At 21.8% G+C, this 14,754-nt stretch overlaps 5 protein-coding genes across 5 annotated transcripts; 3 read left to right on the forward strand and 2 right to left on the reverse strand. All coding sequences in view use genetic code 6, as the record gives it.

The window, feature by feature from the left end:
- Positions 1-120: 120 nt before the first annotated feature.
- Positions 121-3,960, forward strand: TTHERM_00133460 (MORN motif protein; the record flags this gene model as incomplete). The annotated part of the gene is made up of 8 exons (XM_001019625.2): positions 121-317; positions 614-1,338; positions 1,647-1,943; positions 2,002-2,187; positions 2,262-2,446; positions 2,499-2,857; positions 2,963-3,144; positions 3,206-3,960. The coding sequence occupies exons 1-8, from the start codon at positions 184-186 to the stop codon at positions 3,958-3,960; spliced, it is 2,823 nt and encodes a 940-aa protein (XP_001019625.2). The 5' UTR covers positions 121-183.
- An 842-nt stretch (positions 3,961-4,802) lies between these two features.
- On the reverse strand, positions 4,803-5,616 carry TTHERM_00133450 (hypothetical protein; the record flags this gene model as incomplete). Its single annotated transcript, XM_001019624.3, has 5 exons — positions 4,803-4,835; positions 4,890-5,012; positions 5,078-5,314; positions 5,379-5,504; positions 5,578-5,616. 5 exons carry the CDS (start codon positions 5,614-5,616, stop codon positions 4,803-4,805), a joined length of 558 nt encoding a protein of 185 aa, XP_001019624.2.
- Positions 5,617-6,827: 1,211 nt separating this feature from the next.
- On the forward strand, positions 6,828-7,523 carry TTHERM_00133440 (GNAT family acetyltransferase; the record flags this gene model as incomplete). The annotated part of the gene is made up of 3 exons (XM_001019623.1): positions 6,828-7,134; positions 7,189-7,280; positions 7,329-7,523. The coding sequence occupies 3 exons, from the start codon at positions 6,828-6,830 to the stop codon at positions 7,521-7,523; spliced, it is 594 nt and encodes a 197-aa protein (XP_001019623.1).
- A 659-nt stretch (positions 7,524-8,182) lies between these two features.
- Positions 8,183-8,501, forward strand: TTHERM_00133430 (hypothetical protein; the record flags this gene model as incomplete). Its single annotated transcript, XM_001019622.2, has 2 exons — positions 8,183-8,241; positions 8,312-8,501. 2 exons carry the CDS (start codon positions 8,183-8,185, stop codon positions 8,499-8,501), a joined length of 249 nt encoding a protein of 82 aa, XP_001019622.2.
- An 822-nt stretch (positions 8,502-9,323) lies between these two features.
- On the reverse strand, positions 9,324-12,467 carry TTHERM_00133420 (hypothetical protein; the record flags this gene model as incomplete). Its single annotated transcript, XM_001019621.1, has 7 exons — positions 9,324-9,530; positions 9,587-9,696; positions 9,750-10,488; positions 10,849-11,130; positions 11,190-11,601; positions 11,676-12,240; positions 12,344-12,467. The coding sequence occupies 7 exons, from the start codon at positions 12,465-12,467 to the stop codon at positions 9,324-9,326; spliced, it is 2,439 nt and encodes an 812-aa protein (XP_001019621.1).
- Positions 12,468-14,754: the final 2,287 nt, after the last annotated feature.

A 14,754-nucleotide genomic window follows, 5' to 3' on the forward strand; every position in this document is an offset into this window, starting at 1 on the left:
TAAGGAAATAATAATATTCACAGATAGATAAATAAACAAACAGTGAATAGTATTCACTAGTTTTTGTGAATTTTATTAATAGTATGAGTAATTAAATTAAATTAATAAGAAAGAAGATAATTTATTAAATATATTACCAATTAAATCATAAATATTAATTCTTATTTATTATATATAATATTCATGAAAGAAACATCTCACAATTTTGAAGATAGTTCTTAAAATCCACCTGAAAAAGAAGCAGCCAATAAAAATACTTAATAATACAATAGAAATAACTCCTACTAAAAAGTTAGCGATCCTCCATAAGATAAATAGTAAACTTGTTTAAAATCATTTAAAATTAGCATATTAGTCCATTAATTCATCAATATAAATAAAGTTACTAAAATCAATCTCTTTGGTTTAAAACATTCTGCAAGAAATAAAAACTAGTTATTTAGTTTTAATAAAGAATATTTAGCATTTTTTAAGAAAATTAATCACTTTTGATTTTTCTTCAACAAATGTTTCTTCCTTTTTTCTTAAATACTTTTTGTTTATATGATAATGTTATCAGTCTAATTCCAACGACTAATTAATAAATAAATAAAACTAATCTTTTGTTTATTAGGTTAAATCTAAAGGAAATTCAGCAAGCCAAGGAATTTTAAAAAAACGACATAGGAAGTGGAGAACCTTCAACTAGAATTTAAACTTAATCATAGCATCCGATGAGTAGCGGGAGCAATAAAAATAATTAAAATGGATCTATTTAGCAAGATTTAAATAGTACTAATATTTAAAGTTCTAATTAGTAAAGTCCTCAAATGAACAGCATTAACTATAAACCAGGAAAAAATTAAACTCCACAATCAAGCAATAATAAAGAAAATATAATATCTGGATAAAATTCAATAGATATGCAGATAAGCAACGTAGATGATTAATATATATCTTAAAGGTAACAGCCTTAGCAAATGGGTTATTCTTCAAGAATAAGAAATTAAAAAAGTGATAGTTTTATAGACGAATCTAATTTGAATCGCTCTCATCATAATATGATTGTGGCAATTGATAATTAAGGAACCACGGGATTTGGAACATAAAGCTAAATATTTGAAGGAAATTTTAATACACAATAATAAGCTGTTTTTTAACGTATATTGTATCTTAAGGAATAGATATAGGCTCTTTAAGACCATGATAGTCTTCTTGAATTTTTCAAAGCATATACAGTTCATAACCCTGATATTATTACTATAGATGAAATTTTAAAGTCTGAACATGTTAAATTGAAAAGATACAAATAGTCAGTTTATTTTGGAGATATGATTAATAATTAAAGGTGTGGAAAAGGTAAATGAATAAATAAATAAATATATAACTACTATATCCTTCAACTTAATATAAAATGATGTTATTATTTTATTTTTTGAAATTTAATGAGCTTTCTATAATATTGATTTTAGCTTTTTATTGCTATTCAAAATTAGCAAGATTAGAAATAAAATATTTCAAGTTATTTTTTACATTTTTTTCATCATTAACTTACTATAAGGATAGCCAACAAATCAATCAATGATTTACTTTGATTAGCTTACACTTTTCTATTAGAAAAATTTGATTTTAAATTATATTAATATTAATTATATTTTTACTTGTAGGTATTATGATATATTTCAATGGAAGAGCCTATGAGGGAGAATGGTAAAATGATTATAAATTTGGAAGAGGTTTTGAGCTTTACCCAAATGGGAACAGATACGAAGGATACTTTGTGAATGGAAAAAGTGAAGGTATGGGTACATATGTATGGGCAAATAATGAAATATATGACGGATAATGGCTTGGAGGTATGAAGCATGGATCGGGAATGTGGAGAGGTCCAAAGGGAGATTCCTATATTGGAGAATGGAAATTCGGAAAATCTGATGGATATGGTGTTCACACATGGGTCAATGGTAATTTAAAATTTTCAGGGTAAAATATTTATTTGAAGATTTCTACTTCGATAATCAGGTGACAGGTATGAAGGACAATTCAAAGTTTGTCTAAAACATGGAGAAGGGTCTGAAAGATTTTCAAATGGAGATCTTTACCAAGGTCAATACGTTAATGGAAGACCTGAAGGGTATGGAGAGTATACTTGGGCAAATAATAGCCATTATAAAGGTACTTTTAAAAATGGACTAAGGCATGGAAAAGGTAAATTTAAATTAGATCAAAAAGTATCTATCAATCTATCTATATGCTAAATAAATAAATAACTAATTATAAAGGTGTTTGGAGAAGAAACTTGTAAGACATCAATTCTGATAAATATGAAGGTGAATATTAAAATGATAAAAAATGTGGATTCGGTGTTTTTAGATGGGCATCAGGAAATGAATTTAGAGGAAATTATTTTGATGACTTAAGGCACGGATATGGAGAAATGTTTTGGACTGATGGAAGCTATTATAAAGTAAACTAACTTTTAATTTTTTTAAAATTATTTAATTTTTAAATTAAACTAGGGATTTTGGGAAAGAGGTATTCAAAGTGGTGAAGGAGAGTTATTTATTCCTGGTGAAGGAGTTAAAAGAGGTTTGTTCGTCAATAATATCTTTAAAGGAAATTGTGTCAGCGATGAAGATGAGTTTGTAAATAAGCAATAACAAAACCTAATTTAATACAACCAACAGCAACAGTTATTCAGAGAAAGCAGTAAATTTAGGCTGAGCCCAACTAAACAATAAAATTTATCAAAATCTGTTTTGAGAAATAAAGCCCCTCAAAATGCTTAAAAACATAACAGCGTATCACCAAACCATACAAGCCTATCTAAGAGAACACCAAGTAAAAGCTCAACAAAAAAGAACTTGCCTGATTCAGTGTAAATTTTTAGAACAATTGTCCAATATATTATTTTCTCTACAAAATTGAATTTTGAATTTATAATAATTTTTAATTTTTAAAATAAATGTTATAATAAAAATAGGCAAAAGTCAAATGGTAAAATAGGTATAAAGTAAACTCCATCAAGGAAAAGTGCAATGCTGAACAGCACTAATAGCAATAGTAAAAATTTAAAATCTTTTCTGTAAGATGAAAATATAATACCTGAATCAAGCAAAAGCAATCAAAACTCTTCAATCGAAAATAATCCAATATTTTCTAAAGGTAATTAAAAATAATTTCTAATCTTAACTAAATAGAAGAATATTATTATTTTAAAACTTAGAAGCTATAAAACAATCGAATTCAAACATTGAAGGAAATGGTAACGACAATGATTAAAACACTCAATAAAATCAAGATAAATATAAAGAAACAGCAAATTACTTGAGAAATAGCTATACTGAAGAAGATCAAGCCAATCATATTAGAAATAGCTCTGATGAATAGCGAAGAACTAAAAGCAGTAATGGAAACAATTTAAATGCTAAAATTAATCAATAACCTTATAATAAAATTTACAATAATAACAACTCTAATTCATAAATTAGTAGTAATAATTAAGATAAGAGAAGGAGTATATCAGTAAGCGGAAACAGACCAAACTTTTTCATGCCTAATCTAAGAAATAGCTCAATAACTCCTAACCCAAATAAAAATAACTCTTTTGCTAATAATTAACATTCTGTACTACCACAAATAAATGGCTCTGGTGTTAATAATAAAGAAGACTCCATAGAAAGAAAAAAAAATGGAAGAAAATAAAAATAAATACTATTGAAAAAGCATGAGATTATCTTATGGAAAAATTTACGTCCTAAACTTAATCTCAGAAAGGGAATGTATAAAGACTATACTGACCCTATTACTGTATAAAGAATAAGAATGTTGCTTCATCCTCCTGTCTGGAAACCAGCAGGAATCAGTAATTTAGACTATTCCCCAGAGAGAGAAAAGTCTAGTGATAAATTTAATGAAGTCAATCATAGTTTATCTCATATTTATACTAACCAAAAAAGATTAAATAGCAACTACTAATGAAGATCATATGGATCTTATTTTTCCATGATTCTTTTGTATAAAAAGCATAAAAAATATCTAAATAATTTATAAATAAGTAGTTAAATATAAACTATAAGGTAACTAATTACAATTAAAATAAATAAACAAATAAATAAATTAATCTATAAATTAACAAAATAATAACCTTAAAAACCAGACAAAAGTTTTTAAAAGAAAATTATTTTAAATTTAACCATATTAAACGAATTTATTGGTTAAGTTTGAATCCTAAATTGTAAATATGTATTCAATCCACTTTATCATCACTATCTATCTTTAATTTATCTCTTGCTTGACAAAAAAATATTCAGAAATTTGAATTTTAGTTTGAAAAATTAAATCTCGAAATGAGAAAAATTAATTTTAAAGGATTTTTTAAGATAAATATAATTGTAAGTTATTGTAAAATTTCTTGTTTTTATTATTTTAATTTTAGTAAAATTTTAAATAAATAAAAATTCAATATCTTAAATCCAACTCAGTTATTAAATAAAAAAATGTGATTTGATTTACTAAAATCATGGTTGATTTTTTTAAATATATGAATTAAAAAAGGTTTAAGAAAAGCTTTTTTTGTAATAGATAGAATTATAATATTTTGATTTTAATGATTGATATGATTATTAACTTTAAAATAAAAATGATTACAATTTTAAGATTTATATAAAGACAATTAATTATTAATATATTATAAAGTAGAGTTTTAAAATTTAATATACTAATTTGTATTCTTAGCTTTAAATTATTTTATTTTATTTAATTAATTATTAATATATTTATTTTATTTAAATTTTTCTGATTTTATGATCAATAAAAAATATTCAGTTTCTAGATTATTAAGAAACCCATTCAATCTATTAAATAATTAAAAATAAATTCTATAAAAAGTTTATTCCAATAAAAATTACCTCAAAAGGAAACACTACAATTTTATCTTTAGATTTAGAGATGTAGGATTCATCAATATGATCATAATTTTTATTTGCAAAATCTACTATTTAAAATACTATATTCTAAATATCACTTTCTACCTATTTAAAAAATCAATTAATTATTAAGGATTGAACCTATATATAAAAGAAATAAATATACATACTCTTTGAATGTTAATAGCTTCTTAATTTTTTTTTATTTCTAAAGAAATCAGCCACTTTTCAAAAACTTTAGCAGGTTTTTTGTCTAAAAAGGACAAATACTTTGTCTTTTCTTAATTTTTAAATGTCAATTTTATTTATCCAATTAAATTTTTATCTGATTTTGACTATATGTCTTTCTCTATTTAGCTAATCAAATTTTTTATGGACTCATTTACTTATTCATCACCACAGTACATCTAATAAAGTAAATTAATCTTATAAATACCTTTCTAATTTAATTTCTAATGCAAGTTTTTTTACATATGTTGTATTCGTGAGCTTTTAGCATTATTAGAAGTTTACAAACACTGTTCCTAATGCCCTGTGATATATTATAGTTTACATTATACTGCTAACTACATCGCTAACTAATTCCTAGCTAATTGCCTTTTGTTAAATTATGATGATTTTAAATGCATTCTTTTGCTTCAATATTCTTGAAATTTGTTAAAAATTTTACTATTTTATTTAGAGTAAAGGTGACAGGATCTAATTCCATGTTTATAGTTATGCTAAACTAGTTTATTTTACTTTTATAATATTTTTTTTCTTAAATATTTGTTCTAAAATTTTATAAAAATTTGCAATTTAAAACCTGTAGAATTTAATTCAGAAAAAATACTGATAATTAAAAGTTTTGTTTGGTAGTTTTTGTTTAATGAAAATTAATTAAATGATTTCTATTCTAATTATTTAAAGTAATTATTAAATAATTGAACAGCTTTATAAAGATTATTACCAAATGTCAACTAATATTTACTAAAAAATTTATCAATTAAAATTGTTTGAATATTTTGTTTGCAATTCAAAAGCTATCTATCAATCTATTATATCAATATTAGTCAATCTAGTTTTTTTTCTATTCATAAACATATTAAATAATAATTAAATTTGATTGGTTATAAACAAAAATTTTAAATAAAATCCTTTTTAATAATAAAACATTAGACAAATTTAAATGAGGAATAATCAACTATCTAATCTAATAATATTTGAAAAATAAAATGAATTTTTGTAAAATAAATAGATTTGTGCTTTATTTGTTTTTCTCTTTTTGTATTTTTAAAAATATAAAAAATATATTTTTAGCCTAATTTCTTTAAGTTAAATAAAATTAATGTAAGTAAATAAAATTAATATTTAATTTCTAACAATATTTTAAAAATTTAAACTTTAAAACTCTTAAATTAATTAGATGAAAATAAAATTATTTAAAACAATTAAAACAACCTTAAATATTTTTATTTGTTTCATATAACAATCAAAAAGAACAAATAATTTTAATAAAAAAGAATAAATTAAATAAAATCTTAATTTATTTTCCCATAAATGTTAATTATTATTCTTGTAAAAAATGATTCAATGATATTGTAATTATTATAAAAATAGACTTGGTTTTTAAAATTTAAATCTTATGTTACTTTTAAAAATGTATATCTAGTATGAGTAAGCGAATACTTGAGTTAAATATTTAATTCATTAAATATGGTTTATCTAATTATCTTTACAATTCTGATTCAGATTAAATTTGAAGATAAGAATATTCTCATGCTTATTTGCTTATTGCTTAATAATTCAATGATAAGTATTGATATAAGTAGTAAAATGACATGTTATTTTTAACAAATCTTTTAATATAAAAGATTTAACTAATTGATTCTTTAATATTTATAATTTTAACAATTAAAAATCAATCAATAAGTAGGAAAAATGTGGAGTAAAATATTACTTAACCCTTCAATTAAATTGGAAAACTCTAGAGCTATTTTGACTCATATTTCTTTAGATCATTTGAAACCATTAAGTCAAATTGGCTTAGATCCTAGAATATGGACTCATAACCCATCTTATTTTTGTGATACAGAAGAAAAATTAAAGATTTATATTTAAGATGCTATAAAGTGTAGGTAGGATTTTACTAGAGTTTCCTTTGCAGTTTTTGACAAAAAGTTTAATAAATATGGCGGGTCATCAAGCTTTTATGCAATCTCAGAACCAAACAAAAGAATTGCAATAGGTAAACTTTAAATTTTTTACAAAATTCTAATTAAACACTTTTATATTTTATTAGGATATACATGGTACGGTATAGATTTCCAGAGAACTGGATTAAATGCATCTGTCAAAAGTATTATGTATGACCTAGCTTTTAATACCCTAGGCGTAAGATTAATTTATTATTTACAAATCTAATATTTCCATTTTTCAAAGTGTAATCGCATAGAATTTCATACTGATTCTAATAATGCTGCCTCAAGAGCTTAAATACAGCATTATGGTGCTTAATTAGAAGGCATTTTTAGATAGCACACTGTTAGACATAATGGAACATTAAGGGATACAGCTAATTTTTCTATTCTCTCACATGAATATGCTCAGTAGAAAGATAGACTACATATTGACTGATCATACAAATAAATTTTAACATATTATTATTATTATTTCTATATATATATATATATATATAGACAACGTTGCAATTAAAAGTAGCTAAGATTAAGATTTAAATATGATTGATAAATAATTAACTTTAATATTTAGTAATTAATTTTGATGTAAAATATAAAGAATCATAACTAAAAAATAAAAAATAATTTAATATCTTTATTCATTTATTTAGTTTAAAAAAAATACAATTAATTCTAATTTGTATTTGTAATAAAAAATTCAAAATAAAATTTGTTAGAAATACCAATAAAATCAGTCTATTATTTTTATCAGAAATTTTTTATGAGAAATCAATCTGTTTTTTTTGATAGATTTTGATTTAAGATATTTTTACATTTAAGTAAATTATCTGATTTTGATTAATTCTTATTTTTGCGATACAAAGGAAAAATTAAAGATTTATATTTAAGCTATAAGTGTAGGTAGGATTTACTAGAGTTTTCTTTTCAATTTTTGATAAAAAGTTTAATAAATATGGCGGATCATCAAATTTATATGATATCTCAGAACCAAATAAAAGAATTGCAATAGATAAACTTAGAATCTTTTACAAATTTCTAATTAAGCTCTTTATTTTTTATTAGGATATACTTGTAACGGTATAAATTTCCAGAGAAATGGATTAAATGCACTTGTCAAAAGTATTATGTATGACCAAGCTTTTAATACCCTAGGCGTAAGGTTAATTTATTATTTACTAATCTATTAATAATTTATTTTAATTAATTGTATAATTTGATTTGCAGAAGAGTAGAATTTCACATTAATAATAAAAATTAAGCTTCGAGGGCAAGTGTTGAGTATTATGGAGCTAAATTAGAAGGAATAATTAGAAACGATTGTTTTAGATATAATGGAGAGAATGTTGATACTGCTTTATACTCAATGTTACCTGAAGATTATGAAAATATAAAAGAAAAATTAAGCGCTTACTGAAAATATTCTTTAATGACTCTACTAAAGGAAATAAAAAATGATTTAATTTATAAAAATTATATTTATTATTAAGGTTATTAATATTATCTAATAAATATTTTCTTAGGTTGATTTTTGAAATTTAAGAATAAATTATATAAAATATTTTTTGATTAGTTTGTAAAAAGTAAAAAAATAATTTTTAATTTTCAAATTAAACTTTAAGTGTTTTAAAATATAATTTAATTAAAATTTTTTATTTTTAAAGCAAAAAGAATCATTCATTTTATTGACTAAATTTAAGATTATTTTGTTAAAAAATTTTTGATGAAGAAGTTTTATAATTAATTTATTAGAAAATGAGACCATTTAAATTTAATTTTTTAATAATCCTTTATTTATTTAATATATTAAATATTTAATTTTTATATTTTAGAGTTAAATTTTGTATTAATATTGATGTAATTTACAACAATTTTGACATATATTCTTATTTTTTCTACATTATGAACGATATAAAAAATACTTTATGAAAAAATAGTAAAATAATGAAATGTTTTTTAAAATTTGTTTAAATAAGGCATAAGATAATGTCCTATTAAGTTAATCTGTTGGAAAGAAGCTTTATTTTATTGAATATTAAATATTTTTATATGAAAATTTGTGAGTTGCATGAAATAAATATTCTATTATCGAAGTAGTAAACACAATGTATTACATATATTTTAATAAGTTATAAGTTGGTTATTATTATTATTGTCAAAATAGTAGTTTTTATTTATAATTTAAAAAGTTTGTTTTATATTCATTATTAATTATTCTTTCTTAAAATTTGAAGCTCAGTCAGTTTTCATCTTCTTGTAACATATGATTTGTTTTTAGATATTCTATATGTTCTTATGAGAGCTGAATAGGCTTTCCTTCATCATCAAGTATGTAATTTCCTTTTTCGTCTATTAAATATCCTTTATCATCAAGTTCGTAAACTACTTCTTCCTCCTCCTCTTCTTCCTCATTATCTTCTTCTTTAAAGCGTCTGCCTCTATTTTTCTAATTGAATAATAAAATTAATAAAATATGCCAAAAATTATATATAATTAATTTACTTCTGAATTGATTTATTTTTATTGTTGTGCTTTTTTAATTTCACTTTCTTACTCATTAGGGATTTATTAGTTCAAATTACTTTTTGTGTATTCATCATAATCTTAATGATCTTTTTTGAAATAAAAAAATAAATAAATAACTGATAGGAGACAAAAAAATTACTTTGATTTTTATCTAAATCATCTTCTTGTATTTCATTTCTTTGTGAAAGATATTCTTAAACTTCTTTGTTAAAATCTTCATATTTTTACAAGTAGTCATCATATTTAGTAGAAACCTAACTTTCCTTACCGTTTATAACCTGATTCAAATTATCACTTTAGAAATTACTTTTATTATTTTAAGGAAGATTCTTTTTAATAGGAGACACGCTAGGATTTTGCTAGATTTGGTTTAAAATTTTATTGTTTTGTTATTGTTCAAGATTTATTTTTTAATTAAACTGTTAAATATTTTCATCTAAAGCATTTTAGAAAGCAGACATCTATGTGAGAAGTATTTACATTTCTTTGTTTAAATTCTCAACTTTATCATCCATATTTTGATGACTTAATGCTAAGTCATTTTACACCTTAGAGTTATTTTTACTCATATTATCTTCAAACATATTTAAATCTTTAACTAACTTTTCAAATCTTTCTTCACTTTACTATTTTAATTCAAAGACGTTAGAGTCATGAGATTTTAGTTCTTATTGTAAATTCTCATACTATTCATTCAACTAGTTTATTTGTTCTTCAAATTATTAAATCATATATTCTTATTACTTCACTTAATTTTCAATTGAAGCAGAATTCTCAAATTTATCTTTTAGCTTCTGGTTGTAGTCTCTTAATTTAGCTTCAACATATTACTCAAACTTTCTTATTCTTCCCTCGAATTCCATTGCACTCTTTTCAACCTAACAAAAGTAAAAAATGTTAAGATCATTTTATATTTCTTTTATTCATATAATTTTCTTTTTAACAATTCAATTTAATATTTATCTATTTGCATTTAATATTTCTATTTATTTATTTATTTATTTATTTATTTATTTATTTATTTATTTATTTATTAATAATCTTTTTTTTTGTCAGAATATTTAATCTGAAAAATTTTGCTTTTGTATTACAATAAAAAATATAAAATCTAAAATTTCTTATTCATAAATAAAAAAACTTAATTATTATTGGGATCTTTAAAATAAATTGTAATTCATTTAATAAAGCCTTTATTAATTATTTTAATTATTCATTTAAATTAAAAAAAATGTTATTACTTCTTGAGAATTTTCTTCCATTAAACGCTTTAGATTTTCTACTTCTAAGCCAATTTTGTTAAAAATTTCATTTTCTTTGATGTTTTTATATCCATGTATAACTTCTTGTAGTTGAGATTTATCTAGTTTGCTGTCTATTTAAGCTTTGACATGCATTAATTAACTTTCGTATCTTTTCACACATTCATCAAATTTTTGGTATATTTCATTTTACATGAACTCAGCTTTAGGGATAGCCTTTTCTTTCTTAAAGTTTTCAAGACTTTGTTCTATATTATTTATCTGATATAAGTAAAAATTTAATTAAGTATTTTTACTCAATAAATAAATAAATAAAATACTTTTGTATTCATTTAATCAAACACCAGATTAAGTTTTTTCTCCCATTGATGTTTAACGTCTGATATATTTTGGTAGATTATTTCATCTTCTTCTTGTGCTTTTGTTTAAATGGCATTTCCAATAGAATTCATTTAGTCAGCTATTTCTTTTACAAGCTAATCCTTTAAATTGTCCAACACTAATCTTATCTCATTCTAGCTTGCTTCGATGTTCTCAATTTTATCTTCATATAAATTTCTTATAGTTTGCTAGACTTCTCTCTCTAAATACTCCTAATTTAAATTAAGTTCTTGATTTTGAGGTAAATTCCTAATTTCATCAATTTGAATATTTATATTCTCCATTTTCTACTGAACTTAGTTTATGTCTAACTTATTACTTCCAACTTGTCTCTTCAAGTTTTCGATTGCACTATATTTAAAATTATATTGATAAATGACAATATTTTTAAAAATATAAATCAAATGAGATTTTTTTTGAATTACTTGCTACTTATTTAGTTCTTTTAGATTGTTTCTTAGACGACATTTTAAAAATTTTTCATCAACTCAACTTTAAAGTCTTCTAATTGCTCTGTTACATAGTTTTTAAGCTATTCTGGAGTAAACCTAGAACTTGATGGAGTAGAATTTTATTATTGATAGTATTAGTTATTTGGCGAGACTGGAACTCTTTAAGAGTTATACTATTGTTATTGACTGGTGTTATGATTGTTAAAAAATTCTTTTGAATAGCTTGAACTTTAAGCATTCTAGTTGGGTTATTAGTAAGCTGGAGGGGGATAATTTGAATTAGAAGGTTTGTTGCTTTAGTAATTTGGGAGAGTTTATACAGACTGATAAGGAGGAGTGTTATTTTCTTTATTTTCAGTTGAAGCATTTCTTGCCCCATGCATATATTAAGGAGTTGGAATATTATATTGACCTCTTTCAATCATTTATCTATTTGATGAAAAGGAATCAGGATTAATGGCATTTCTATTTTATGTAAAGGAGTTATTGTTCTAAGAAATATTTGGGTTTGAGATTCTATGAGGTGGTTGCTATTGTTCTTTTATTGGAAAATAGTTAAATTTTAAATTAAAATGATTTTTTTAGTTTATTTATGTTTTTTAATGTTAAAATAAGTGTGAACTAATTTTTTTAATGTATACAAATCATCTATTAAATTGACTGCTGAGATTTGCTAGGTTAAATAGGGTATTATCCTGTTGGAGTAAAGCTTCTATGATGACTCTGTTATTAAGAAGATGATTGATGATTCTAATGTGAATGCATTTTTTAAAAATAAGGCTAAATAAATTATTTGCGATAATAGTTTAAATTTTAGAGGTGCTATATTTTTTATATTATAAAATTAAATGAAATCCTAAGCAAAATTCAAATTAATGTTTATAGCTAGTTTTTAATTTGAAATTAAGCAGAAACAAAGATTTATTTTTTTATTTCAAATTTTACAAAATATATATTTCAAATAATAAAATTGCGTAATTTATTAAAATTATAAAAAAAGCAATACATACATTTTAAATCAATCAGTACAACCATGTAAATAATTTTAGTAATAAACTGCGATGTCAATTTTATTATTTAGTTTTAAATCTAATAATTTATGTGTGAAATTTAATTTTTATTTTTCTACAAAATTCTATGATAAATTAAATCTTTAAAGAGTGATTTTATAAAAGTAAACAAAATAAAGAATGGCCTGCCAAAAACAAATTTTAACAAAAATTGTATATTTTATTGATTTAATTTAGAAAATCAACTGCTATTTAAAAATATTATGAAGAAAATAGTTTAAAAAACTAAGGATTGTTACTCTGTATCAAGTAAAATCTGAATATTCTCATAGTTATTTTTTAGTTTATAAAGAAATGTATTTATGATCCTCATACTTATAAATAACTTATTTATTTATTCTCTTTAGATTAATTTTACACAACAAAAAAAAACCAAAATAGAATAATATTAATAAAAATCTATTTTAATCCTAATCCATTTTTAATTATAAAGGTGAAATTAATTAAAAATTTTATATTTAGTTGTATTTTATTAAATCTTATATTTAATTAGTATATAGAAAAATATGTAGTAACTATTATAAGAAATACTTTTAGTTTGCAAAACTATTTGTTAAATTCTTAAATCAAAATATTTAAACATAATTGGAATTTTTTATTTACTTATTTTTATAATAATAATAAGTATAAATCATTTTTAACATGCATATATCAGATCTATATAATTTAAATAAATAAAAAACTTATAAAACAAAGCAGTAATTCTAGGAATTTCTATTCTTTCTATAGTCCTATTACGATGATTTTTATTTTGTGCTTTTATATACTCTTTGATAGTGATGGTTTGAGCACATCTCAGATATTAATGATAAAATGATATAGACAACAGGTTTCTCTATGAAAATATCAATAAGTACAGTGCAAATAAATAAAGAAGGAAATAATAACTATAGGGAATCAAAAATTTTAGGATTTGCTGATTTTTTAAAATATTAAAATATCATTTTATTTTATTTTAAATTTTATAAAGTATATAAAATATAAAAAATTAAAGAAAACTATTGTCTTTCTCTCTTTGAAACATTGAAATAAATTTATGAAAAATGAATGAAATAATATGGTTTTAAAATATTAATGGAAAAGAATTGATAACAAACATTATAAATACTTATATAAAAAAATTGAAAAAATGAAAGAGACAAAAATTTATAATATCATATTTCATTTTAGTATTTAAATTTTTGATGAGGATGATTATATTTAAAATTCGATATTACCTATCTAACGCATTAGCCTTAAATTAATAAAAACGATATATAAGATCTTAAACGCTTGTTTTATTTGCGTTAAAGGTAAAACTCAATTTTTAATTAAGAGACGTTACTAGACACTTTAATTGATTGTAAAGCTTATTAACTTTATCATTATTTTATTTAATTTTAATCTGTAAACTAAATGAGTTTACCAGCTTGAATTTCATTTTTACTTTTTGCAACTACTTATAAATTTTGATAAAAATGTTTTTAAAAAAAAAGTGAGGCACTTATTTCCACTTATCTCTCTTTCTCTCTCACTGGTAATAAAGTGAAATAATATTTCAATCAATATGTTTATCATTAATATTAAAATATTGTAATGTAAGAAAGGTTGGAAAAGAATATTATAATTCACAAAATTTCTTTTATTTTCACTTTTACAAAAAATATCATTTTATTTGTTATATTTTGAAATTTCATACCAGACAAATGAATATTTCTAGCAAATTAGAAAAAACGTTACAAAATTAACTATAAAATTATAAATTACTAGTCACAATTAAATTATTCTCAAAATATGATATTTTAATTTTATTTGTCTATTTTAATAAATAATATAAGTAAGTAAATAAATAAATGGGCTGACAGTAATTCATAAAAAAATAACTTGATATCGCAAATATTAAATAAAATTACAAAGGAATTCAATTCACATTTTTATAAATTTACTCTTGTGTATTCTCTAAGTAATTCATTTTTAAGAATTCATTTCCCTTTAAAAGACTA

Source organism: Tetrahymena thermophila, assembly GCF_000189635.1.
Source record: "Tetrahymena thermophila SB210 genomic scaffold scf_8254582, whole genome shotgun sequence".
Classification (NCBI taxonomy): Eukaryota; Ciliophora; class Oligohymenophorea; order Hymenostomatida; family Tetrahymenidae; genus Tetrahymena; species Tetrahymena thermophila.